The 27,673-nt window shown below is 44.9% G+C and overlaps 1 protein-coding gene across 11 annotated transcripts in view; it reads right to left on the reverse strand.

The window, feature by feature from the left end:
• The window catches only part of TENM2 (teneurin transmembrane protein 2), a 702,758-nt gene that overhangs the window by 73,087 nt on the left and 601,998 nt on the right, over positions 1–27,673 (reverse strand). For all 11 annotated transcript variants that reach the window (XM_038009398.2, XM_038009393.2, XM_073010537.1 and 8 more), the window contains one exon: positions 266–476. In XM_038009398.2, coding sequence (XP_037865326.2) covers positions 266–476 — 211 coding nt within the window. The remainder of the gene's footprint in view (positions 1–265; positions 477–27,673) is intronic.

The raw sequence follows: 27,673 nt of genomic DNA on the forward strand, positions 1-27,673 counted from the left end.
ATCTAAAAACCAGGGAATCAACAGGTTTCTCCAGCAGATTCTGGGTTAAAGATGGTGATATCCTGCAAAGACACTAGGGCTCCGTTCTGGAGCCCAACACAAAGTGAGGAAAGGGCACTTCTCTGAGGCCCCCTTGGAGGGAGGTGCCTCTAGAGGGGCAGATTCCAGGCCAATTGGGTCCCCAGGAAAGCTGGAGCACTTCCTCCGGCTCCAACAGGAAGAAAATCAGTGACTTCAGCAGCTTGCAGGGACAGAGGGTGCCTACCTGCTGTTGAAAGGGTTCTCTCCAGGAATGATGTGGGTGCTATCCTTGCCTGCCAAGAGCTTGATACGGTCATAGAAGGACTTCACCGCGGGCCAATCCGTCTGGCCCTGCTGAATGATGTCCAGTGGGTCCCGGGACCCCCGGCAGAGCAGGCTGTTCTGACAGGCTGACTGCAGGCAGCAGTCAGGGTCCAGGCAATCCACCAGGCCATCTGGAAGGGCAGAGGCAGAGCCAGAGTCAGCGGATTTCATGGCATAAAGCTGTTTGGAGACACTAACACCTTTGTTACCAGCACAGGCATGAGCAGCATCAAACGTACCCAAGGGCCTGAGGTGGCAGGTTTCACACAGCAAGCCTCATCCAATTCCAATCTATACACATAGAAAACGAAAGACTGAAAGGAAATAATTTAAAATGTTGACGAATGGTTATCCTCATGTAGCAGATTAGCGTGTTTCTCTTCTTTATTGTGCTTTTCTGGAATTTCTACTTTTTTCCTACTATGAACAAGTATTATTTGAGTGGGAAAATAAAAACAAAAACTTTGCTTTTAAACAACACAGCACAGTTAATTACCCACAGCTAGTTCCCAGGGGTCTGTGGTAATGGGTACACAAGAAATCAAAATGCATGGAATTTCTGGCTGGGCATGGTAGCTCATACCTGTAATCCTAGCACTCTGGGAGACTAAAGGAGAAGGATCGATTGAGCCCAGGAGTTTGAGACCAACCTGGGCAACATAGTGAGACCCTGTCTCTATTAGAAATACATTTTTTTTTTAAATCAAATTTAAAAAAACTCAAATGCATGGAATTCCTTAAATCTCACTTTAATGGAGAAAAGTATTCTATCCCACTCCCTCTAAGCCAGGAAGGGAACTGCTGACCAATTAGAAACCCAGGTGCTGTGAGTTTTACATTTTCTAGGAAATGTGGAGAAACAGCTTTGGCTTGGGAATCTGGAAATTAAGCCCTCAGTTTCCACAGTAGTTTCTGGTTCCGTCTTCCTGTATGCCCTCAGGACTCGGAACATTCTTATGTACTTGCCCAGAGTCCTGTGCCTCCATCCCTTTACCTGGGCTGATTCCTATTTACTCATCCACCATTCAACAAACATTTGAGTGGTGTCCATGTGCTGGCAACAAGAGAGACAGCAAAGAACCATGGAGACTGTCTTTAAGGAGCTCATGGTAGCATGGGGGAAACTGACAGGACTGACTCATCCTTTAAGATCAAGTTTAGGTGTGGCCTCTTCTTCCAGGAAGCCTTCTAGATGATGCCCCTGGCCAGGTTATTGCTACAAACTGAATGTCTGTGATCCTTCAAAGTTCATATGTTGAAAACTTAACTCCCAATGTGATGGTATTAGGAGCGGGGCTTTTGGGAGGTAATTAAGTCATGAGGGTGGAACTCTTACAAATGGATGAGTGTCCTTATAAATGAGACCCCAGAGAGCACTTTAGTACTCTTTCTGCCACGTGTGGACACAGCAAGAAGACTGCAGTCTATCAATCAAGAATCAGGGCCTCACCAGACACTGAATCTGCTGGTGCCTTGATCTTGGACTTCCCAGCCTCCAGGACTGTGAGAAATAAATGTTTGTTGTTTGAGCCCTCCAGTCTATGGTATTTTTGTTGTAGCAGCCCAAACTGACCAAGACAGTTAGGAATTCCTGTTCTGTACATCCGTGAATCAGAGGTTCTCAAAGAAGCATTCTGCATCAGAATCCTGCAGGAAGAATAAACAGCCCACCCCACATCTCCCCAGGGACAGCCTCCAGGAGCAGGCCCTGGAATCTGCATTTTAAACATGATTCTCAGGTGATTCTAACGCACAATACGATTTAAAAACCATTGTTAATGCCAACTTTCTTACACTAGAATTAATGACCTCTTAATGCTCACCTCCCTATCTGGAAAATGAGCTCTTTGAAGAGAAGAATGATGTCTTATTAATTTTATATTCCTTCCTCTCTTAGTACCAAGTACAGAATTGGGCACTCAACAGACGTTTGTTGAATGAATAAAATGACTGCTTCCCATTCCTCACATGTCTGTGAGGGCTGAAGATGGGAATCTTTAGGGCAGTGTTTGCTCCTTGGAATTTCTGATAAGAACGAATTCATTAGCCAATCCTTATTCACTTGGCTGGGAGCTGATTGAACACACAGTGCAGAATCTTGGAGGATAACTTGCTTGCACCTCCTGGATTTGATAGCAAGGCAGTTTTTTGCACTATAATTAGAATCATGGAAACATGCACTCAAACCCTGGGCTGTGCGTTGACAAACACTTGTACTGGAACGCTGCATCAGAGGCCTGGCTGGGTGCTTTAAATTTACTACAATGTAATTTTTTGGCATTACTCTTTTCGTTTGGTTCCGCTAATGAAAATGAAATATGTAATTTCACCAAAGTTCCACTGTAATTTAGCAATTAATGTGCAATTATTTTAATGCATTACTTTCTTTTTAGCAAACAAACAAATTAGGAGGTTGCATGTTTTGCTTGGCTTTAAATTACTAAAACTAGCCTCTCATTTTCCACATGGGCGAATGTTGCTCATGTGCCTCGTAACACATTTAGATTTACACAATTTCCTAGAAATGCAGACACAGGAGGGTGAGCAGGCATGCACACTTTAAATTGAGAGACTTTCGAAATCAAGGCTCTGAACGTCTCGGGCTGATGTGCTAGGTGAATCAGATACTCCCCAGCTCCACGGAGCCTGGCAAACCTCAGACCCTAGAAACAGCACTAGAGATTGTATCTTAGTAGCAGGATGATATCCAGGCATTGTTTCAGATCCACATTCAGGCTGTCCAATCTGGAGGGCCATTGGCAGAATAAGAAAAATAAGAAAAAAAGTGCGTAGAATTCTGCCTTGAACATCACCTTCCATGGGCTGCCTTCACTAGACAGAAGGGCTCTACCATGGAATGCCTGTTTCAGATTTAAAAAAATAACCTGCTGAGATAGGCTGGCAGGGCTTCATTCAGCAGCCACAAGAAGCTCCTCAGGTGAGAAGAAACCCACTGCTGTTAGCACTACAGATTTCTTTTCTTTTTTTGAGACGGAGTCTCGCTCTGTCGCCCAGGCTGGAGTGCAGTGGCCGGATCTCAGCTCACTGCAAGCTCCGCCTCCTGGGTTCAGGCCATTCTCCTGCCTCAGCCTCCCGAGTAGCTGGGACTACAGGCGCCCACCACCACGCCCGGCTAGTTTTTTTTTTTTTTTTTTTTTTTAGTAGAGATGGGGTTTCACCGTGTTAGCCAGGATGGTCTCGATCTCCTGACCTCGTGATCTGCCCGTCTCGGCCTCCCAAAGTGCTGGGATTACAGGCTTGAGCCACCACGCCCGGCCTGCACTACAGATTTCTTTAAGGTCACCAGCCTCCTCTGATTAGGAGTACCATCCATCTCTGGTGGCCTTTCCCTCCTGAAGCTGGGGAAGTGTTTCCTCCCCTCCAACCCATTCACCACCTGCTCCATGTAATCGCCTTGAAGACCTCTTTGGGCTCAAAGAATAACTTAAGACAGTTTTCCTGTTAAGTATTGAACATTTGCCTCCCCCACCCCCCTCAGCCTGTCACTCTTTCTGGGCTTGTGACTGCTTCAGAACTGTGAACCTCAAATTTCCCCACTGTTTTGTTGATTCTGGGCTTTTGATTCAAGGGCCTGTCTGGCAGGAGATGGCCTAAACACATCAGCAATAGCAGATGACAAATGCCAAAACAGAAAAAAAATGGGATACAAATGATTTCCTCCTACATATTTACATTTACCTGCTCCAGAGATTGTGCATTTGGGGTTCTACCCGTTATTAAGTAGGAGCTACGTTATGCCTATAATGACCTCATCATGCTGCGTGATTATGGGCTGCAGCCGCCAAACACTTTCAGACGACACTGTGAACTTTAAATTGGCACTCCAATCTCCCAGTGGCCTGTCAGTCATGAGAATCGCGTCTTTATGCCAGCAAGCCCCTTGGATGGAGTCTGACATTGCAATCTTCAGTAAATTACCCTGTCACTGACAATCTTGCAGTTATCTCGCAAACAATCAAGCAGGCAATCAAACTGTTCTGAATTGCCAGTTCAGGACCTGAGAGGTGGCCGATGTCTCCATTCAACAGCAGAGGGAAAGCGGCCTGGCCCTCTTATGACATTGGACGATTTCTTTATTTATTTATCTACCTACTTATTTGTTAGTCGGGTTGACTTTTTCCTGGGGAAGGGGGTGAGGATGGTGGGAGAGGTTTGCAGAGTCCTCAAAAAGGACCCAATACTGATTCAGCGGTTATGGGAAAGCAACTTAGGCCTTTCTGATCAGCCCATGCTGCAGGCGGGGGATCATGTCTGCTTAATCTTACTTCACTCAGTGAAACGGGGCCAAAAAGAATTATCTAGGTGTTTTCTGTCAGAACGGACACTAAATCACAGCTCTGGCTCTATTCTCCTCATACACGTCGTAAGCTAATTGTAATGACAATTTCAGAGAAATGTGATCACGGAGAAACTTTCTGGGAATGATACCAAGGCATTCTATTTATTGCTTTTGATAAAGCAAATCAGAGAGATTCTTCCATAACAGTTCTGGCAACGTGAAACAGGTTCATTAATGCTGAATCGAAACCCTTGGATTAGAAGTCCCAAGATAAAAAGCCAAAAAATCTATACAGCATCAGAGGTGAGAGACTGGCCTCTGGAATCAGATGGATTTGGGTTTGAAGCTCATCTCTGCTAGTTGCTGGCTGTGTGAGCTTGGAAAGGTAATCGGCCTTGCTGAGTTGCGGTTTCCTCGCCTTCAAAACTGAGTTATAATTGCACATATGCCATAGGGTTATGTGATGGAGAATAAATAAATTTATATATATATAAATTCAAGTGTGTGTGTGTATATATATGTCAGTCTGGTATATAGTATATGTCCAATGAACTATAACTATAACCAGAAACTCCCTGAAGTCTTCAACTTTTCATTTTAAAAAAATGGATGCAAAAGTGAATGAAATTAATATTCCCTTATATTTAGAGTCATTTACTGGTATAGGCTATGGGCTGGTTGAATCTTGGCAAAAATACTTTATTTCCAAATAGTGATAGGTTAATCATAATAATAATAGTAATAACAAATGCTATAGATTGAGCAGAATTTATATATATTTTTTTGTTTAAAGATTCATGGAAATCCTGCAAAGCAGAATAATGTAACTCTTAAATGTCAGATTATAGAACAGGGTGTCTGGGTTGGAATCTCAGATTGGCTATTACCTAGCTGTTGACCATGGGCAGTTAACTGCTCTGTGCTTCAGTCTCCCTCATGTATAAAATGGAGATGGTGATGATGAGCACGATGATGATGATGATAATGGTGGTAGACAGTGCTGCTGGGAGGGTCAAAGCAGTTATTGTCTGTATAGTGCTCAGAGCAGTGTCATATAATGAGTGCTCAGTACACTGTCTTAGCACCATTATCACCATGCCACCCACTGTATACCCACCTACAGAGGATGCAACTGAGGCTTGGAGAAGGTGAATATCCAAGTGGCTAAGAAACAGCTATGAATAAAAAGTAGAGAAAGGCAACAGATGAGATTATCACCTTTTGTCTTCATTATTAGGAGGATGACACTTCCTTCCCCAAGGAAGTCTGAAGACAAGGCAGTGGACACCCATCAACAGGGGAAAGTGTGGGCAGCTGTGAGATTTCATCACTTCTGAAGGCCTGTCTACTCCTACAGCTGGGAAAGAATGTGGCTGGTTGAAATGAACATCTGAAGAGGAATCAGCAAGAGAAACCAGATGCCTGGGAATTTGTTCCTGGCATTGTAGGCCGCAGAGGACCACACTATTGACCTGTGAGACACAATCCCCTTTTAGCTGTTTACCATTGGCACAAGGTGGCACTTACTTTTGTGCTGGCTATAGGTTTTTGTCTGGCGTTTCAATTCCCTGTGTAGTGTACTCTGCTGGATTTTAAAAGGAGCTCCTAACCAGTGAAGAGATTTAAGCTCAAAGCCTTCATTAAACGCTTACTCGTAAAGCTACACTCAGGAGGAAGGAGGCCCTGTGTCGATGGAGAGGCTGTAAAGCAACCACACCAGAAGCATCTGGATCCTTCAGAGTTGGCTGAACCATGCACACCTTCCTGCCTGGAGGAGGCTGTGTGAGTTCTTGCATCATCATTCTCATAGGAAATGGCTCCAGGAATGAGAAGATGTTGATTTCACTTATTTTCTTCTTTGATCTTCTGGGCAGCTTATAGAGAATGTGAATGGAAGCATTTTGTTCAACTTGTCTCCCTGTTGCTTGGTTTGCAAGTGAGTCTCTCTGCAACCTGCATGAACTCCATGGCTTTCTTAGGTATTAAAGACTCCAGAGGAACACCTACACTTACTGTTCTAAGTTTCATTTTGTGACAGAGTTGTAGAGATGGACTCTAACACATCACTGCAGGTGCTGTGGATGACTCTGCTAGTGTCTGCACACAGCTGCTGGTTGGGGACTGGTCAGACGCTCAGATTTAAAAATAAGCTGCACTCTTTGTAGTCATGGTTTCACAGAGGTACCACCAACCACCAAGTCTACCTTTCCTACTCATTGGGCCAGGAGGCCATAAAGTGGATTGGTTAAAAACATGAGCTTTGAAGAGTACTCTCTGACCCATCGATAGGATGTTCAATAACAGGCAAAGTTAATCAGTGATGATAGAAAGTTAGAAATTGTAGTTACCTTGATGAGGAGGTATTAGTTGGGAAAGGGCACAGGGAAACTTTCAGGGCACTGGGCATGCTCTTGATTTTCATTTTAGTCACCTGGCTCCCCAGGTAAATTGACAAAGTGAGGGCAGTGATGATTATACCCACAGGAGTGCTGGGAGGATCAACAGAGGTAATCCACAAAAGGTCCTCACAACAGTTGTGAGCACCTTGTCACCTACTAAGTGCTTCTGAGTCTTTTCTATGTTTTTTTTTTTCTTTTTCTTTTTGAGTCTTCTTGGCATCATATAGGTTTGTTTACCTATACAGAGCTAGGTGCTTGCCAAGCTGTCACTTCCCCAAGAAAAGTCTGGGTAGTCAGGTGGTGAACCCAGTAACTCAGGGTCGTTTTTGAGATCAGCTAACACTGATGAGGAGTTGAAAAATTAATGCAGCAATAAAAAGGAGGGAAGAAGCTATAAGTTGGGGCAAGGAAGATGAAATCTGGTTGTAGGGGTCCTGGAGGGCACTTAACTGCTGGTCGGCAAAGGCCAAAGGCTCCTGCTGAATTTAAGTTAGAGATGGAAAGTTTCCTGAGTAAAAAGAGGGCAACCATAGGACTGGTTTTGCCTTGGGAGTTAGTTTGTTTTGAGGTAAACTCCTGCAGGGCATGCCTAAGGTGTGTAGCAGCCCGGTCAAAGGGCACTTTTTTTTTTTTTTTTTTTTGCTAGACCCCCGGCTATATAAACAATTTGAGTCACCCCAAACCAGCAGGTCAGCACCATTCTGGAAACTTGATTTGCAAAAGAAATAGTCCTCCAGCCAGTGCTTGCTAGGCTGCCCACTGGAACTGGGACTGGCCATTGGGCCTTAGGATATCCCATAGATGCAAATCCCAAAACAATCTGGGGCATCTTATTGACCCTACATGCACAGGAGTGGGGATGAGGGGTGTTAGAGGGTCAAAGAGCACCCTGAAGGGGAGGAACAGGGATCAGGGTTCACATGAGTCCTGATCTGGACTGGGGTGCTCCTCCCAGTTAGCATTGCTGACCCTGGCCAGTCCCTGATACTGTGAGGGCAACTTAGAAAATTTTAAGGGAGTCACCCCAAAGCTCAGGGCCCCCTGAGATACAATGCTTGGTCCCTGCCCTGCCCCATTTGCCCAGGGTGGTATGGGCTTTTGGCTCAGTTTGAAAAATAGCAAATGAACATGGGCTTTAGAATTAGAATGTTTTGGCTTTAACACCTGGTCTATTATTCATCAGCTGTGCCATCTTGGGCAAGTGACTGAACTCCTGAGGCTCAGTTTTCCAATCTATAGAATGGACTTAATAATGCCGACTACACTGAAATGCAACGAGGTGCTCTAAGAAGGTGCATGTGAAATGAGATGATGAATGTATAGCACTTAAGACAGAGGAAGAGCTCAATACATGAAGGTTATTCTTAATGATATTTCCTGCTCTCCACGAGAGAAAGGTACTGTTCCATTTGCATTTTATCCTACGTCTGCTGACAAGGTAGAAGTGAGGATAATTGAAAGTATTTGGGCTTGATGTAACTAAGAAGTGAAAGGAACGGGCAAGGCTGATTTGATTTAACCTGGCGATACGAGATTAGTTCTTCATTGCCTCTGTAAGGTCTCCTGCATTGCCAACCTTTTAAAGCAATGGATTGTCTGACAGGGTGCTCGTTTGGAAGGTTTCACCTGCCATTAATACCCTGGCTGCCTGATGAACCATCGCTCCTCAAGCATCCTGCTTCCGTGCACAGAGCAATGGCCATTCTCAAATATTGTAAGAAGTAAAACTGGGCAGGGTGTGGTGGCCCACATCTGTAATCCCAGCACTTTGGGCAGCTGAGGCAGGTGGATCACCTGAGGTCGGGAGTTCGAGACCAGGCTGACCAACATGGTGAAACCCTGTGTTTACTAAAAACACAAAAATCAGCTGGGCATGGTGGTGCACACCTGTAGTCCCAGCTATTCAGGAGACTGAGGCAGAAGAATTGCTTGAACTCGGGGGGTGGAGGTCGCAGTGAGCTGAGATCGTGCCACTCCCCTTTAGCCTGGACGACAAAGTGAGACTCTGTCTCAAAAAAAAAAAAAAAAAAAAAAGAAGAAAAAAAGAAGTAAAACTGTATTTGTGCTCCTTCTGGAAGATCTGTTGGAAGTTTTCCTCCTACTTCTTGCCAATTCTTTTGGTCAGACTCTGACTTCCAAGTCCAGAGATCATTGTACCAAAGCACCTTCTGGCCTTTCTTACGACTTAGCCATGGAAGATGAATCATGTCTGACCAGAGATCTGGCAGAGTGGAGGCCCCAGTGAAAGCTGTTTGCTGGCTTTTCTACTCTTTAGGATGGATGTGGGAAAAAAAGCAAGGGCTGCTTAAGCAAATCAAGGCTCTGCTACCAAAGGCAGAAATCTGATTCAGGTAAGACCTCTCTTTAATAGACTGTACCTTGAAGCCACTGGGGGAAATGTTTGACAAGGGGCTTATAGTGTTTGTCCAGTTATTTTTAAAAAATGATTCTTCACCAACAACTAATGGACAAAATCCAAAAACAAATGCCATCAACAAAAACCTTTGAAACCAATGCTTCTCAAATTCTAATGAACATCACAATCACTCAGGTATCTTGTTAAAAGGTAGATTATCATCCCGTGTCCTAAGGTGGGGTTTGAGAGCCTGCATTATTTATGAGCTCCCAGGTGATATCTATGCTGTTGCTCTGAGCACCGTATTTCCAGTGGCTAAGCTGTAAACCAGCGTTGCTGAAGGCGTGCTCCCTGACTACCTGCTCTGGAATGATGTTAAGATGCCGTCAACCCAGACGTACCGAGTTCCTGAGACTAAATATTGGGAACCTGCATTTTTTTTTTTTTTTAATTTTAAGATGGAGTCTCGCTTTTGTCGCCTAGGCTGGAGTGTAATGGTGCCATCTCGGCTCACTGTAACCTCTGCCTCCCGAGTTCAAGTGATTCTCCTGCCTCAGTCTCCTGAGTAGCTGGGATTACAGGTGCCCGCCACAATGCCTGGTTATTTTTTTTTAAATTTTTTAATTTTTATTTTTAGTAGAGACAGGGTTTCACCATGTTGGCCAGGCTGGTCTCAAACTCCTGACCTCAGGTGATTCAAAGTGCTGGGATGACAGATGTGAGCCACAGTGCCTGGTCGGGAATCTGCATTTTAAAGAAGATTCTCGAGAATGATTATTTTGCTCACTAAAGCTTGAGACCCCTGTTCTGAGTGACTGAGAAAAAGCCTTCAAATATCCACTGCAGTACAGCTGAGGGGCTACAACAGCTTTTCCAAACTCTGTCTCCTGCAGGATGTTAATATGCATTCCCTGAAACGCAAAAATGGAGGTGAGAGGGGAGGATATGCTGTCAAATATAATTTTGGAGTCAGTTAAACAAAGTTAAACTGGTTTCTTTACATCAGGACTTCCTGGAGGCTTTGATACATGGATAAAGACTCAATATTATGAGTCTTTAATATTGTCAAGGAGCACGCAGCATTTCCTACCCGTGGACCCTTCTGGCTCCGAGGCTCTCCCCGCAATTGCATCTAGTGCCATACACATTGGGAAACAGTTCATGAGAACACAGCACTCTAGGTTTGGGGGCTTTGTTCTTGGAAGGACCAGCCATACCTCTAGCTACTCAATAGGCACATGTGGCAGTCTTATCCTTGATTGACTTCCCATAAAGTGCAGGGCTTTGGGTGATCAGGCCCAACACAAACCACATTGGTACTACCAGCACTTCAGAGCCTCTGTGCTCCAGCTCCCAGGGTCTCCCAAGGCCAGTGCATTTTAGAGTGGGGACCCTGTGCTAGGTGACAACATCCTAGGGTCAGCAGGACAATGGAACATTAATGGCAACCATGTCTAATGAGAACCAGTGGTTGGTGCTCAGGAGGAGCTTCCTGGGTGCCTGGCCCTGGCTTAGGTACTTTAAATGCATCCCCTTATTAAGTCACCACTAGAATCCTGGGTGCTATTAACATTATTGTCTACAGATGAGGAATGGGAGACTTTGAGATTAAATAACTCACCTATGGCCACCCTGTTTTTAAGTGGTAGGACTGGGTTTTGGACCCTGTTTGCTGTACTCTGGAACGAAATCCTACACAAAGCCGCCATGTAAGGTTATGTGACTGTTATGCTGAGTGTCCAACACACAGGAGCCTGTTGTACCTTCTGCCATGACATGTTTGCACGAGCATATATATATGAGCTCTTTTATCTAAGGCAGTTACCGACAGTAACCATTTACATACCTATTAGAGGGTGATCTATGTTTTGGGAAAACTGCGCTGCAGAATGTTTTGGTCAGCCCTCTGCCCCAGCTCCTAGCTTCACCCAGTTTCCACTTTTGACTTAAGTTTACACTTAAGTGCCTGGCCCTCTGCCAGCCACTTAAGCCCCTCTGTGCTTTCTCAGCCTGTGCTGAGATCCAGCCAGCATCCAGCCATGCTCTCAAGAACCCTTTGAGGTGGGTTCTATGATCCTCATTTTGCAGATAAAGAAACTGAGGTTCATAGAGCTTAAAGGTCTTGCCCACGGTCACAGCGCTAGTAAATGATGGAGAAGTGATTCATGATTCACACGTTGGTTGTCTACCTCAAAGCCTCTTTTTTTTTTTTTTTTTTTTTGGCAGAGCCTCGACTGTGTTGCACAGGCTGGAGTGCAGTGGCTCCATCTCGGCTCACTGCAACCTCTGCCTCCTGGGTTCAAGTGATTCTCCTGGCTCAGCCTCCCAAGTAGCTGGGATTACAGGTGTCCTTCACCATGCCTGGCTAACTTTTGTATTTTTAGTAGAGATGGGGTTTCACCATGTTGGCTAGGCTGGTCTTGAACTCCTGATCTCAAGTCATCCATCCGCCTTGACCTCCCAAAGCCTCTTGACTTCTGGGATTACAGTGCTGGCATTAAAGTGCTGGGATTACAGTCGCGAGCCACCACACCCGGCCTCCTCCAAAGCCTCTTGACTTCTGCTCTGGGTTCTTCACAGGGGGCGGGGAGCAGTCACAGCCATATATAGGTACCCTCTGAATGCTGCAGGACTTAGGAAGGGAAATACTGTAGCTTCAGAAAACATGTTTATTTCTTAGTTGTTTTTTCTTTCTCTTTCCCCTTCCTTCTTTTCCTCTCCCTGCCCCGCCCCTGCTGACTCTCAACCCAGAAAGGGCCTCTGGGAATGATCTCATTTGATCAGAAATTTCCCACCTTGGACAGCCTCTGACAGGCCTCTCTGGCACAGTCTCACCCTTGTTAGCCTAGAGCCACGTGTTTTATACCTGGGGGATTTCTATCCTGGCTGCGGCTGTCTCCCCACTTTGCTGTTACAAAAACCACTGGCAACAGAGAGCAGGGGCCTCTGCTCTTGGCCTCTGACTTCCCCAAATGCTTGCCCTCTGCCTGCTGTTCCTGGCCTCTCGCTGCCTGGTCTACCCCGCTCTGTTCCTCATCAACCTCCATTTCAAAGAGCTCACTGACAGGTCACACAGAACTGAGCGGACGGCCAGCGCAGCCCAGGCCCGGCAGGGGGTGGCAGCCTGGTGCCAGACAGTGACCTGCTGAGTCCCTCAGAAAGAAAAGGGGCTGTCACCACCGACACCTCAGAGCAACAAGCTGGAACAGTTACTCTCCGCCTGAGGGAAGACCTTGTCCCTGAGGGGAAGATGAGAGGCTTGGCCCCAGAGTGGAGAGGATTAGTAGGGGGGCATGATGCTTCTCCTTCTGCTGCATAAAGAAATAGCCCAGACTGCCAGCTGGTAGAAGGGCCTGGACTTGGCTATCCTATGAGCTTCCTGTGGAATTACAGGAGTTGGAAGTACTAATTTCTAAACAATGTCTTTCCTAAACGTGGCCGTTGTCATGTTCCAGGCACGGTGCTTAGCACTCTCTGGAGATGTTCTCGTTTATTTTGTTTTGTACTTATTTGTTTATTTTTAGAGATGAGGTCTTGTGCTGTTACCCAGGCTGGAGTGCAGTGGCGCAATCTTGGCTCACTGCAGCCTCAAATTCCTGGGTTCAAGAGATCCTCCTGCTTCGGCCTGCTGAGTAGCTGGGACTATAGGCACCCACCACTGTGCCCGGATAACTTTTTAATTTTTTGTAGAGACAGGGTCTTGCTATATTGACCAGACTGGTCTCAAGTTCCTGGGCTCAAGCAATCCTTCTGCCTCAGTCTCCCAAAGTGCTGGGATTATAGGTTTGAGCCACTGTGCCTGGCTGTCATTTAATCTTCACATCTACTCTATGGTGTAGGTACTAGGAATTAGTATCATACTGCCAGTTATGATCACAGGATCTAGAGGCAGCTGATCTGTGTTCAACCCCAGGTCAGCAAAATACTGGCTGTGTGACCTTGGGCTAGTTACTTTACCTCTCTGAGTCTTGGTTTCTTCATCTGTAAAATAAAAATAATCACACCAGCTTAACAGGGCTGTTGCAAAAAAAAAAAAAAAAAAAAAAATCAAATAAACCATAAGCAGAAGGACTTGTTGTGTAGTAACCATTTGTTTACTTCCACTTTTCAGATGGAGAAACCCAGTCCTAGAGAGGGTCAGTTACTTGACTAAGGTTGGGCAGCTGCTGGTGGGTGGGGAAGCTGGGATTCATGCGCAGCCGGCCCAGCCTTAGACTTGCTGTTCTTCTCCCCTACTCTATGCTTCTCCAGCAAGCTGTAGTTTGGGAGGTCGGAGTTCACCCAAGAACAATCCGCAGCAGCCTCTGCCTTTCCTCTTGTTTTAAAGCAGGATTATGAGGCTTTCATACCTACTGCACCAACCCACAGGAAGTCAATGGACAGGATGAGGCCAAGTCAATGATACAGATGAAGAGCAGTACAACCCTGTCTTCGTGCCTTACTGAAAAGATGTATTTTATATTTGGATTTTCTTTGCATTGATAAAATGATGTCGGCGGTATATAGTGACGTGGGTGTCACTGTCTGTATGCATGTTTTTTGAAATCCTAAAATGAAATGTATTTATCTCCCAATAATCTATTGAATAAAAGACAATTGCTTCCGATTCCAAACACTTCTCATGAAAGCTTTTATTCATTCAATTCGTGTAACAATGAGTTGACCAAGGCAGACAAGGACCCTGTGATTATGGCCCTAGATTCTAGAGGGGGAGAATAGACAATAAACAAATGAATGCCTGATGGACTTAGAGTGACAGTGTTCTGAAGACACTAAGTAAAGCAGGGTAAAGGGCTGGAGAGTGATGAAGGAGGGGATTTTCTGCTTTAGACAGGGAAGTCAGGGAGGGCTTCTCTGAGGAAGTGATATTTGTGTAGAAACCTAAATGAAAGGAGGAAATGAGTCATGGAAACATCTGGAAGAACACCCCGAGCAGAGGCAACAGCAAGTGCAGAAGCCTAGGGTGGAAGTGTATTTGTGAGTTGTAGGACTGGCAAGATGGCCGGTATAGGGCAGAGAGGAGGAGGAAGAGAGAGAGGAAATGAGATCAGCATGGAAGCAGGGACTCACTTATGCAGAGCAATGGAAGCCACTGTGGCAACCTGGGTGCCATGCTACGGGAGATGAGAGGCCCTGGCAAGGCTTGCACAGGGGTGTGATAGGATCTGACTTCTAAAAGGATTCTTCCAGCTGCTCTGTGGGGAACAGATTAGAAGCTGGAGGACCCATAGTCCGGCCCAGAGAAGTTGTTGGCATGATCTGAGTGGAGGTGGAAAGCTACTAAGAAATCATGGCCTTAAGGATTAGGAGTAGGGAATGGAGAGGCCAGGTAACGGGGCATCCAAAAATCTGTGTGGCAAGATGCATAGACAAACAGAGCATGTCAAAGGCCTATGCAATGGCCACCCTGGCAGACAGTGTGCTAGTTGGGTAGTGATGATATTAGTGTTGCTCATTAAAGGACTAAGACTTTGAGTGATGGACCCCAGGTAGGCTGGGGTTTTCTCCCTGATTCTACACTCCTTGAGCCACAAATTTTCTGAGTGAGCACGGCAGAAGTAAGAGCAGGAGAAGCTTGCTCCGGGGACTGCCGTTTCTCTTTTCTGCATCTGTCTTCTCCATGGATTCCACTTTTCCAGCATGACCCCAGATACCTAGCGGCTTTGGACTCTCTGGCACACCTGGTATAAAATTACTTTCCGAAAAAGGGTCTGAGAGAAGAATGAACAAGGCATTTAGAATCAAAAGAACTGGGCTCCAATCCCAGCTCTTCCACTGTTTGACTCTGGGCAAGTTAACCTCTAGGCCTTCAGTTTCTTTGTTAGTTAAATGAAATCCTCTAAAAGTCAGCAATGAATGCAAAGATTTTTGTAAGCCTGTGTGGCTAAACGGAACATGGTAGTGACCCACCCAGCTTGGGGGTCACGGGTTCATGATCTCTGAGGGAAGACAGCACTCATTCCAGAGCCAGTGGGGATGAAATTGAGGGAAATGTATTATAACAGGGACCAAAAGATGGGTTCCTGATTTTGAAATGTATGCATTATTTGAAATGGTGAGTTTTTGATGGGGAGGGAGTGTATGTTTTTAGAATCTCTGAACTCACATCATACAGGGAGATGCAAACACTCAGAGCAGCCATTTAAATAAAGGGGCATTAAGTTGCTCTGTCTAAACTTTCTAGTCAAACCTTACAACAGGCCAATGAGGTTGATATCATTGTTTCCAGTTTAGATGAGAGAACTGAGTCTCAGAGAGGTTACATCCTTTGCTCAAGGAAGCACAGCTAGTAAGAACCTGAGTCAGAATGTACAGCTAGGTCTGTCTGATTCCAAAGTCTGTGGACCCCAGCAGTAAATGGCACAGCATCACCTGTCCTAAGTGGGGCAGGGGGTATGGCAGAAGCAGCAGAATGTCATAAAAGGCAATGAACCAGGGTCACTTATCACTGCCCTCTCCCAGCAAACTCCTTCCACATTCTTCTTTTATTCCAACAGTCTTGAAGGAGGAGGATGAATGCTGGGAAGTTGGAGCCTTGACTCCTCTCCGGATGACAAGCTTCTGTGAAAAGGACCTCAGTGAACCTAGAAATATACCCAAGGTCCACATGCTAATCAAGTGGCCACTGCCTCAGGATGCAGAGCTGTTTGGCCTGTCTCTCCTCATCAGCTGGCCCAGGGCTGGTGCGCGCGGAGGAATCCCTCTGCCAGCACTTGAGCTTCCCTTCAAAAGGCATGCATTACACTAAGTCAGTGGTTCTCAACGCGTCAGCATCATCTGGACACTTGTGAGAAATGCGCATTCTTGGGCTTCCTGCCAGACCTACTGAATCTGAAACTCTGAGGGTGGGGCCCAGCCATCTGTGCATGAAGCCTTCCAGGTGATTCTGATGCTCACTGACGTAGAAGACGTATACGAACCATTGTGCTGACTGTTCTGCATGCATTAACTCATCTCAGCCTCACAGCATCCTATGAGGTAGAAGTTAGCCCTAGCTCTGCTTTACAGAGGACAAAGCTTAAGCTTAAGCTCATATCTTGAGGAAGCGGAGGAGCTGGGACATGACCTGAAGCTCAGATCCCAAAGCCTCTTGACTACCCTGCCAGGCTGTCTCCTCTCCCTGGGAGAAAGAATGCCTAAGTGCAATGGAGGGAGTATAACAAAAGGCCACGCCTGCTTCTCAGCTGTGGTGTGTGTGTTTATAATAACGCAAGCAGATATATCGGCCTTCTGTCTGAGGGCAGGCATGATTGCAGTTTTGAAGACTGAGATGCTATGTGGTGGGAGGCACAAACAAATATGTTGGCTGTGTTGCGCTCTGCCCAGCACTGCATGCAAACCCCATTCTAGCCTCATCCTCCTCCATTCTCCACGTGGACTAGGCTGCAAGGTACCAGGCTTCTCAGAGGCCCCACACAGGCACTGCTGTTTCTTGCCTCTGTGCATTTGCCGTTTCCTCCATTCACAATGCTTTTCCCTCCTTCCTTGCCTAATTCCTTTACATCTTTTAATATTCAAGCTGTACCTATTTTGGAAGCCTTCAGTGCCTCTCTTGTGAGCGGCCATGGTCTCTTGGCCTTGCTTCTATTATGGACCCTTAATACGTGGCTCTGCAGTGACAGCTTTCGTATGTATTTTACTTCCCACCAGACGGAGGATTCTTTATGGGCAGAGTTTGAGTCTTTCTCATTCACATGCCCGGCCACAGAGTGGGGGCTTGGTATATGTTTGTTGAATGAATAAATGATTTTGGTGGTGAGGGGTCTGTCCAGGAGTGTGGCTGGTGTGGGAGAGGGTGTTTTCTGTCATTGCCATCAATGACAAGAGGTCTGAGCAGGGTTGCAACTAGGAAGAGGTGAATGAAGGGCTGAGGGGGCAAAAGTGAAGGTGGCACTCACTGTGAGGTGCCCTAGGCACCTCCACTCATTCTAATCTAGGTCCCAGGTCTGAGACAGATCTTGGCTCCAACCAGTAGTGGCAGGTACCCATTCTCCTGAGGGTCACTGGATCCTTCTGGTAGTGACATAGCATTGAGAAAAGCACACTGGATTTTGAGCCAGGAAACCAGGACTCCAGTCTCAGGTCTGCCCTACCTGCTCCTTGGCCTTGAGTAGGTGACTTTCCCTCCCTGGGCTTTACAGCTGCTGGGGACTCTATATTTTAGCCTTTTTGCATCTGACATTTCCAGACTCCCACAAATGAAATCATCCTGTGATTCTCATAAATGAAAGCGGTAGTATGCCTCAGTGCACGTGGCCATGGAGTTCCAGAAAACTGAAAGGGGTGGGGAGAGCTCCATGATGACATACCCTGAGGACAGGCAGAGGAGGAGAATCCTCGTGGAAAGGTTAGGTCTTGGTTGTGAGTGGGGAGGAAGAAAAGCATTAGGCACAGCAGTTTGGGGAACACCTTGCAGTTTTCTCTGGATTTGCACTTGGCCACAGAGTTCTGGCCCCTCTCCAATCCCCTAGAGCTCTTGGCTGAGAAGATAGAAAGTCAAAGAAAAGAGCACAGGCCTTGGGCAGCTGCTCTTGCTGTGCTGCTTGCTAACACCTTGCTATTTAAAGTCCAACTGCTCAACTCTCCCCTGCTCACCCCCTGGCATTTCAGTGCCTAAGCACTTTGTGGCAAAAACGCGTTCCAAATCCAAAACTGGAGGGAAAAGCTAACGTCGACGGTATTTTTAAGCATGCTGCAGAATTCGTGTTTCCGCGGGGCAGAGGTTGTTCAAGCCCTTATGCTCTGCCTTGCTCTGAGCCCAAACACAACAAACACTCAGGTGCTGTGAGGCGCCCAGAGGAGGGCTCTTGACCCAGGTTCTGAATCCTGCCTTGGCTATGTTTTTGCTTGGGGAGCTTGGACAAGCCACTTCACCTCTCTGGCTCTTAGTTTCTGCTTCTATGTAAAGGATAATGAGAGGTTCTTAGGGCTCTTGTGGGGATTGTTATGATTTATTTAGGCAATGTGGGTGAAGTTTTAGCATGGGCCTGGCCCTTGGTAAGGGCTCAATGTCTTAGGGTTTTGGACATCACGTCCTTTCAAATCAGGCCCATGGACACTGCCTGTTTTGGGACCATCTGGTCCCTCAGACAGATGTGTTCCTGGGACATTAAATGTCTATATCGGATTTCTCAGCCTTGGCGTTATTGACATTTTGGGTCGGATCATTCTTTGATTTGGGGCTTTCCTATGTGTGTAGGGCATTTAGCAGCAACCCTGGCCTCTACCTGCTGGATGCCAGTAGCACCTCCCCACCTCCCCACCGCCACGACTCATGAATGCTTCCAGTCACTGCCAGATGTTCCTGGGAGAGCGAGTTGCCCCAGTAGGGAACCACCAATCTGGACTGGGAGGAAGACTGTGGGAGCAAGAGCTAGTGATGGCACGAGGACCTTGCCTTTTTATTCAAATGCTGATCACAGAGACTGGGGGGATGGCAGGGGTGTGCCTGCCACCATCTAGGGCAAGACTCTGGCCAAGGCACAAATACAGGAAGCCAACATAACGATATCAACATTACCTCCTTGCCACCAGTGAAATCTGCGTTTTCATCCTTTAATTCCCTAAACTAAGTCCATAGTGACTTACATGATTAAAAATTTTTTTCAGATTATGCATTTTCATCACAATTTCATAATGAATATTTGATTTGTCATCTAATTGGGGGAAAAAAACATAATCCCTTAAGAGACACTTAATAACCATTTAAACTAATAAAGACTTGATTAAAAAAGCCTGAAAGTGCTGTGTTGGGTAAATTATAAACTTTAAATACCTTTTTTTAAAAAAAAAAACAAAAACAAAAAAACAAAAACTAATTCAATGGTCAATTACATGTACCAGGAAAAGGTTTTCAACGGAAAAGTTTTGTCTTTGAGGTGATTTTTTTCTAAGGCTTCTTTGCAGCAACACACATTCTGTACTTGTTTGAATCTTCTTCAGAAACACCGTCCAAAGTTTTTGAGTGTTTTAGAAAAAATGAGCCAATGGCTTTAAAGGAGAAAAGCCATATATCATGATGGTTAGCTGAAAAGCCTATTCTGAGTCTTAACTTCTTGAGCCTTTGTATCCTTATCTGTATAATGGAAATAATATGATGAAGTAGACTCATTGAACTTGTAGTCTAGTGTGAAGAAACAGAGAACCTACAAGAATAATAGTGTGAGAAAATTTAGGAGTGTGATATTTCCATAAAGGAAACACTAATGGTTGATGGGAGAGAGACAGAGGAAGACTTCATAGTAAGTCCTTCTTAGGCATTTGAGCTGAGAACTGAATGACTACAATGAGCCAGTGACACAGTGTGCCTGGATTGGGCATTTCCACCTTACACTAGCAAAGACCCTCAGGTGGAACTAATCTTTGCACTTGTGTGGTCTGAACACCGGCCAGAGTGGATGAGGCTGAGCTTCCGGAGGGGATGGGGGAGGACAGGTCAGAGACAAGGCAAGGGACACACAGAGGGCCCTCTAAGTCAAGGTGAAAAAAAAATCTGATTTTGATTCTAACTTCATGAGAAACCCTTTGAGAACATGGAATGATGAAATTTACAGTGTATTAGGTTGGTGCAAAATTAATTGCTTTCAACGGTCAAAACTGCAATAACTTTTGCATCAACCTACCAAAACAGTCCCTCTGGATGCTGTGTGGAGGAACAGAGAGCAGATAGCAAAAGGAGTAGCAGGGAGACCACTTGCGAGGCTGTTCCTGTAACCCAGGTGCAGAGCAAGCTCTGCTTATATTTTTTATATAATATAAAATATAAATATAATATATATAAAATTATAAATTAAAAATATAATATAAAATATATAAAAATATATATTTTTATATAATGTAAAATATATTAAAAATATATATTTTTATGTAATATAAAATATATAAAAAATATATATAAAATATATAAAATCTGATTATAATTTTTATATGCAAGAGAATACGTTCTATCTTTCTTTCTTTCTTTTCTTTCTGAGACAGAATCTTGCTCTGCCACTCAGCCTGGAGTGCTGCAGTGGTATGATCTTGCCTCACTGCAGCCTCTGCCTCCTGGGTTCAAGAGATTCTCATGCCTCAGCCTCATGAGTAGCTGGGACTACAGGTGTGAGCCACTATGTCCGGCTAATTTTTGTATTTTTAGTAGAGACAGGGTTTCATCATATTGGTCAGGCTGGTCTTAAACTCCTGACCTCAAGTGATCCACCCTCCTTGGTCTCCCAAAGTGTTGGGATTACAGGTATGAGCCGCCGTGCCCAGTTGGTTCTATCTTTTTTCTAAACCTCAGTAGAATAAAATAAAACTGAACCTCTACCTTACAGTTTTCTAAACACAAGATTCTCTAGTCAAATATGCCCAGGAAGTCAAGATCTTATTTCAACTGAAAGAGCCGAATAATTTCAGATCCCTGTTGCTATGTGTTCCCTGAGGATCTCAGTTGAGGCTTATTCTACTTCCCTCCTAAATAAGAGAGACCCAGCATCTGGCCGGCTGGCAGTGTCCTCAAGGCCAAGTTTTCCTTCTAAGCATTAGATACATTGCTTTTCTCTCTGGGAGCTAATCAGGGACTCTGTTTATGGCCCAGCTACATTTGCCACAAGGTCCTTGGACTGCAAAGGGAATCCTCATCCAACCCAATTAATAGCACAATGTTGTACTTTTAAGCTGTTCCCCACCCAACCAATCCATCAACATGATTGGAATATATTAATCAAGGCATTTACAATGGGTTCACCAAGGTTTGTCTCTCACTGGAGGAAGAAACTGGACTATTTGGGCCTGGGAACCAGAACCCCTTTGGAGTCCCTGAAGTCCCAAGCTTGGCTCTGCTAAATGCACAGACAAGGTGAGTTATTAATTAACAAGTGAGATAAATGCTGGAAGAGCATTCCTGAATCGTGTCAAACCAATTTGGATGGTTATGGGATGGGGAGGGAGTGGAAGGAGGCAGTGGGCGAGGGGTGGGTTTTGTCTGTTCCAAGTGCTTTGGACAGACTCCAGTGTTATTTCTCCTCATTTAGACCTGGCTGGAGTGCCTTGGATGGCATGCCTGGAGCTCAGGCCAGCATCCACGTCTCTTAACCCAAGGCAGCCTCTTTTGGAGTGAAGCAAGGAACCAAGCCTTGCAGATGGAGGTAGGGTGGGAAATACTGCTCTGCGGAGAAGCCAGTGTGGAGTCCTTCATTTAGAGAGGGAACTACAGAAACTGCTAGTGATCTGAAGAGCCTCTACCAGGGGTTACTGATCACACAGATCTGTGGCTTTGAGGACACTCCTTGGGAACGAGCTGAAGAGCCTGGCCTTAACACTGGGCTGGGCTTTCTCTCATGTCATGCTCCTGACACCTATACATGTGACAGTCCCTTTGCTATGCTCCCACTGAACTACTATCTAATAAGATGGTCCATCCTTGTCACCTCTCACATGCTGGACTGTAATAATAATAATAACAATGTGTTTATCCACCTTTGTAGATGGATAGTGAGCTCTTTGTGGACATATGTCATGTTTGCTTTAGTATTCTAAAGGCTTATTTTCAGGGTCTAACATTTAGTAAACCCTCAACAAATGTTTGTTAAACCATAAATGAATAAGCTAATGAATGGATGGATGGATGGATGGATGGATGAGTGGATGGATGAATTCGTACCCCAATGACAGAGAGTTAAAGGTTTTTAAACGTTGAAACAAACATTAGCCAACTCTCCACCCAAGAATGGAGAACTTCTAAATCATACTGAAGTCATTCACTAAGGACCTAAATGGAAAAATATCTTCATGTCTTTTTTTTTTTTTTGAGACAGGGTCTCACACTGTCACCCAGGCTGGAGTGCAATAGCGCAATCACGGCTCACTGCAGCCTCAACTTCCTGAGTAAGCAATCCTTCTACCTCTGCCTCCTGAGTAGCTGGAACTAAAGGCACATGCCAGGATGCCTGCCTGGTTAATTTCTGTATTTTTTGTAGAGATGGAGTTTCACCATGTTGCCAAGGCTGGTCTTGAACTCTTGAGCTCAAGTGATCCACTCACCTTGGTCTCCCAAAGTGTTAGGATTATGTGCGTGAGCCACCATGCCCAGACTTCATGTCTTTTCAGCTACTTGTTTCTTCCTGAAATAAAATTCTCCTCTCCTCACTGCACTCCTGTGTTTTGGGGATTTTAGGGGAAAGGGTTTGGGGTGTAAGCACTGTGACATTAGGCTGGGTCAGCCCACCCAGGGAAAGCCATTTTTTAAAAAAGTTTATCTCAAAATGTCACCTGCAGAGCAAACACACTTGTATCAGACACTCTGGGTTGCTTGGTAGAAGTACAGATTCTTGGATCCTATATCTGACTAATAAATCAGAACCTCTAAGGTGGGGACTTAGAAATCTGACTTTTAAACAAGCCCTCCACACAGTCACGCAGCACTGAAGTTCAATAAGCACAAAGTTAGAATCTTTGTGGTTGTGTACACTGGAAAAATTATTGGTTGGGTTCCATCTATATGAATTCGGTCTCCTTTCTAGAAAATAACATTAATATTAATAATGTCAATGCTAGCAGCAGCCAATATGTGAGGGCATCTATGAGCCAGGTGTCTTGTAAAATATATCACATGCATTTTCTTACTTAAACTTCACACCAGCTAGTGGCATTGGCATTGCCATGCCTATTTTGCAGATAAGAAGATTGAGACTTTGAGAAGCAAAGTGACTTGCAGAGCTGGGATACAAAGGCTGACTCTGAAGCCCAAGCTCTTAATCAATTATGATGATACAGTGTCATCTGTTCAGAAACCAGGGACATGAAAGAGAAGGTGCAAAACATCTTTCAATGCTGTGTTGAAACAGAACGGGGAGAAAAAGACATCTCTCCTAGTTTAGTAAGGAAGAAGGTGATGCGGGGTGACTGAGGACGAGCTCAGCCTAAAAAGGGCTTCCTCCTACCCCTATGTCCAGGTGATGTGGTTATGACATCGCCTCCCTTGGTCTCCACTGTCACTGCTGTCCACAGATGGGAGAAAGCATCTCATAGGATTCCACAGGAGCTTCAGACTCACTCCTATGCCAGCTTGAAATGATGGGAGGGCTAGGGCTCCTGACTCTAAGTTCAGGGTGATAAAGGGGAGTGGAGAAGGAATAAGGACTGTCTCACCGGGTCAGACGGTCTAACAACGCCTCCTCACCTTGCGGTTCCCACTTTTAGAGGAACTCTACACCCTCTCTCCTACCCCTGGCTGTGATGAACTAAATCTCGCACCTCTGTCTTGGTGGTGATAATTAAATATTATCTGCCTGTCACTTGGTGCACATGTTGTATGTATTCTCAGACTTTAATGAGCTGGTATTTGTCTTCTGTAAGCAAAAATATTTCTTTGAGTCTCTTCTTTTTCAAATTGGGGTGAGCAGTTCAAGTGAAGATCTCTTACTACTAAAAAGACAGTCTGCTGGCTGCCATGTCTGTCTGAACCATTTCCACTTCTTTTTAGTGGCCATGGGCAGGTAAGGCTTGTCCCTTCAGAATCAGCCATTGCTTCCTGAGGTTACATGAGCGGCGGTCACATGACTAGGGGTGTTTGGAGACTTTGAAAGCCAAGGGGATGAGAAGGCAGGGAATCGGCATAAACTGTTTTGGCGGGGATATTCTAAGGCAGCCTTCTCCAACAGGGATTTTCATCTCAACACTGCTAACTACAGAGCATATTTGAGTGAAAGTTTTCTCAGTTCTTCTAAAGGAGGGACTTTATCCAGTACCATTCTAGATGCACAGGAGAGAAGTTAATTCATTGCATAGATCAGATGGCTTAGGACAGTGGTTCTCAAGGAGGACCTGCATCAGTGTCCCCTGTGTCAGCACTGCTGGGATATTTACTAGAAATTCAAAGTCTTGCACCGCCCTCCCAAGACTTAGAGAATCAGGAGCTCTAGGGATAGGGCTTAGCACTCTGTGTTGAATCAAGGTGGTTTTGCCACATGCTGAAGTTTCAGAACTACTAGTGGCCATAAAGTATTAGGGCTTAATTCTCTCATAGAGGAACCTAGGTTGAAAAAAGACTGTTAAAGGTTTCAGATATCTCTATCTGTATTTGTATCTATATCCATCTCAGTTTAAAATAAAAAAAATATATATCCCTTCAGATTTTTTTTTCGAGTGTTTCTAGATGGAAAAGTGATTTGCCTTTTCCAGTCTACTTCGGTAGATTGCTGTATTATTTTGCCCATTCACGAAATTTATAACAATGTGTTCGTTGCAGCTGCTCCCAGGGTCTGCATTCATGTTCTGCCCGGGTGCCTCTGACCCATTGCCAGGTTTATAAACTCACATAGCCCTTCCTGAAAACTCACAAAGCAGGACAGAGAGTAGGGCAGGACTCCCACCCCCACCCCAACCAAACAAAAAGAGTGATATAATTAGTGTGCTGCAGGATTGAATCTGGAGTTGATGAGGAGCAACCTTAATATTTATCAATAAACAGCAAAGTGCTTAGCACACCTCCTAGGGAAGTCATTAACCACAAAAAGGATACTCTACACCAAGGAATCTCCTCCAAAAAAAGAACTCAGTTAATTGTGAATTGCTTACGCCAGGTGAGACAGAATTGGTGTCTACCCTTCTCACCTGACATAAGCAACTCTGAATTAACTGGGAGTTTCTTTTTATAAATACCACGCAGCCTTCTTTTTTTTTCCCTTTGTGGTTAATTACTTCCTTGGGAGGTTTGCTTTAATAGTTCCCATAACAAGGCCATTATTGTCTTTAGCATAATCACTGCCTCATTTGCTTTTGTGCCCTGCCTTTAGACTGCTTTGTCTCTGCCAGTAAGGGGGGGATCCTGAATTGTGCCTGGTGGGCAACCCTTAGGACTGGGGACCCTGTGAGCCTCTTTTAGCCCCATCACTACAGGAATTTGGTTTTGGCCGGGTGGGAGCTGGGATCAGGGGTAAGGCTGGTGGGGAGGGAGGTGGGTAGTGCAGGGTATGCTGGGGAGATGGTCCCCCAGACTTTCCTCTCTTCCCTCTGTGCAGCATTCCAGCCATTTGTTATGCTTTCAGCTGCTGACACCAGGAACAGGGAAGGGAGCCAGGAGAGCAGCTCCTTTCTGGAAGTAGAAGCTGATCTGTAAGCAACCGCTGTGCTCAGTGAAATCGCCAGGGAGGCAGAAGGAAAAACAGTGAATCTTACCAGCAAAAGTCGTGCGATTCTGACTTGGAAAAAAAATGCATTATGTAGTTATGCCTTAACTTGTTAAAAAATGAATTAAAGTGCTTTCTCTTTTGGCTCTGTTTCAGGAAAGAGAAAATGAATGAATGGGAGCTCTGTAAACCACATCAGGTCTGTAAACTGTTTTGATTGTGTATTCCTATCAGTGTATGTACATCTGTTTATTTACAAATTACATACAGGCACAATGGCAATCATAAATTATGGAAACTGCAAAATATCCATTAAGAGGATGAGAACAAATAAAAATAGAGCATCTAATACTCTCATCCACCACCCTGATGGATTGCACCCTGCCCTGGACATCACTGAAAGGACCTGTTGGGACCAGGAAGGCAGTGATTGACTTTGGTTTGGTCATTCATATTCCTAGGTTTCAATGGCTGGTCCAAGGTGGCACTAAATACATTTTTGTTAAATCAAATGATTGGACTCATGGATCTTCTTACACTCTGAAACAACTTCTGCTCCTAGTGAATTCTGATCAGTTAGTAATTTTGGTGGGGGTGGATAACACACCTGTACTAAAGTCTAGGGAACATTCCACAGTATTCTTAGGAGATCAGGTGGCCCACAGGCTAAGCCAACCTCATTTAGCCCCAGAAACTTAGCACTCCATCAGGAAGTAACATGGGGAAATTCAGCTCAGAGGTTTAGAATTGGGGACAGAAAACTATTCCTGTAAAGGGCCAGAGAGTAAATATTTTAGGCTTTGATGGCCAAGTGGTTTTTGTTGTGACTCCACTCTGAAATGGAGAGTGAAAGCAGCCCTGGACCAAACATAAACAAATGGGCATGGTTATATTCCAATAAATGGAGAGGTGTGGGTTAAGCGGTACAAAGTGTCACTGATGCAAGATAAAGACATTCTGGAGATCTACCACATAGCATAGTGTCTATAGCTAACAAAGTAGTATATACTCAAAATTTGCTAAGAGGGTAGATCTCACATTGAAATGTTCTTACCACAAAAACTTCTAAAACCAAAAAGTCACCCCACAACAATAATCACAACAATAATCACAAAGAGAGCAGTGTGGCAGGCTATGTCTCAGCAACAGCTGAACAGGCGGGCTTCCCTGACAACTGTTTTGGCACTGAATGAATGATTAGGTCAAATATTATAGGCGGAAAGAGCCAGCGCCCTTACACAAAGGCTGGAATGTAACAAAAGCCCACCAAGAGTCTTGCCTAGGCCTTTCCTGGGCCTTGAACCTTCATGAGATAATGAAGGAATTCTTACATTCCTCGTACCAGGACCCGTTTAGGATTAAACAAGTTTTATTGGGAGTCTAAAGGAACTCCCCAGACTTCCACACCTTAGCTGGAGACAAGATAAGGGTTATCACCCCTGGCACCAGGACCCATCTAGATTAAGCAAATTTACTGAGGCTCTGGAAGAAGCTCTCCAGGACCCAAACCTTAGTTATAGATTAGATGGAATCAATCACTTTTGTCTTCAGATGAATGCACACTTACACGTAGACACATAGCTTAGAAGGTATATACGCACTGGAAAACTTTGTAATTTTGTGTTGGCCTGTGAATTATCTCTGGCCTTCTCCCTGTACCTGGGAGAGTTTATTTCTGGTTACTTTCCCAGTTTGTCTGCATCTTGTTATTGGACCTTGAAAACAAGCAGCCCGACCCTTGGTTCAGTCAGTAGGAAGAAACTTTGGGAGGTGACGGACATGTTTATGGCCTTGATGGTGGTGATGGCCTCCCAAAGTGCTGGGATTACAGGCGTGCGCCACCATACCCGGCCATATACACAGCTTTTTATATGTTGATTATACCTCAATAAAGCTGTTTAAAAATTTATAAACATCAAAATTTGAATTCACATAATTTACACACCATCAAATATTGTTCTTTTTATGATTTTTTTCCCCCAGCCATTAAAAATGTTAAAACTATTTTTAGCTTACAGGCCAGGATTGGTCCATGGACCATAGTTTGCTGACAACTAGTTAGAACAGACACTTTGGAGCCTCAGTTGGGTTTGGGTCTCAATTTTACTAATGGTGGTTGGATTATCTCGAAAAAGTTACTTAATCACTTTTCAGGCCTTGGTTT

The sequence above is a fragment of the Chlorocebus sabaeus genome, chromosome 23 (genome assembly GCF_047675955.1).
Source record: "Chlorocebus sabaeus isolate Y175 chromosome 23, mChlSab1.0.hap1, whole genome shotgun sequence".
Lineage (NCBI taxonomy): Eukaryota > Metazoa > Chordata > Mammalia > Primates > Cercopithecidae > Chlorocebus > Chlorocebus sabaeus.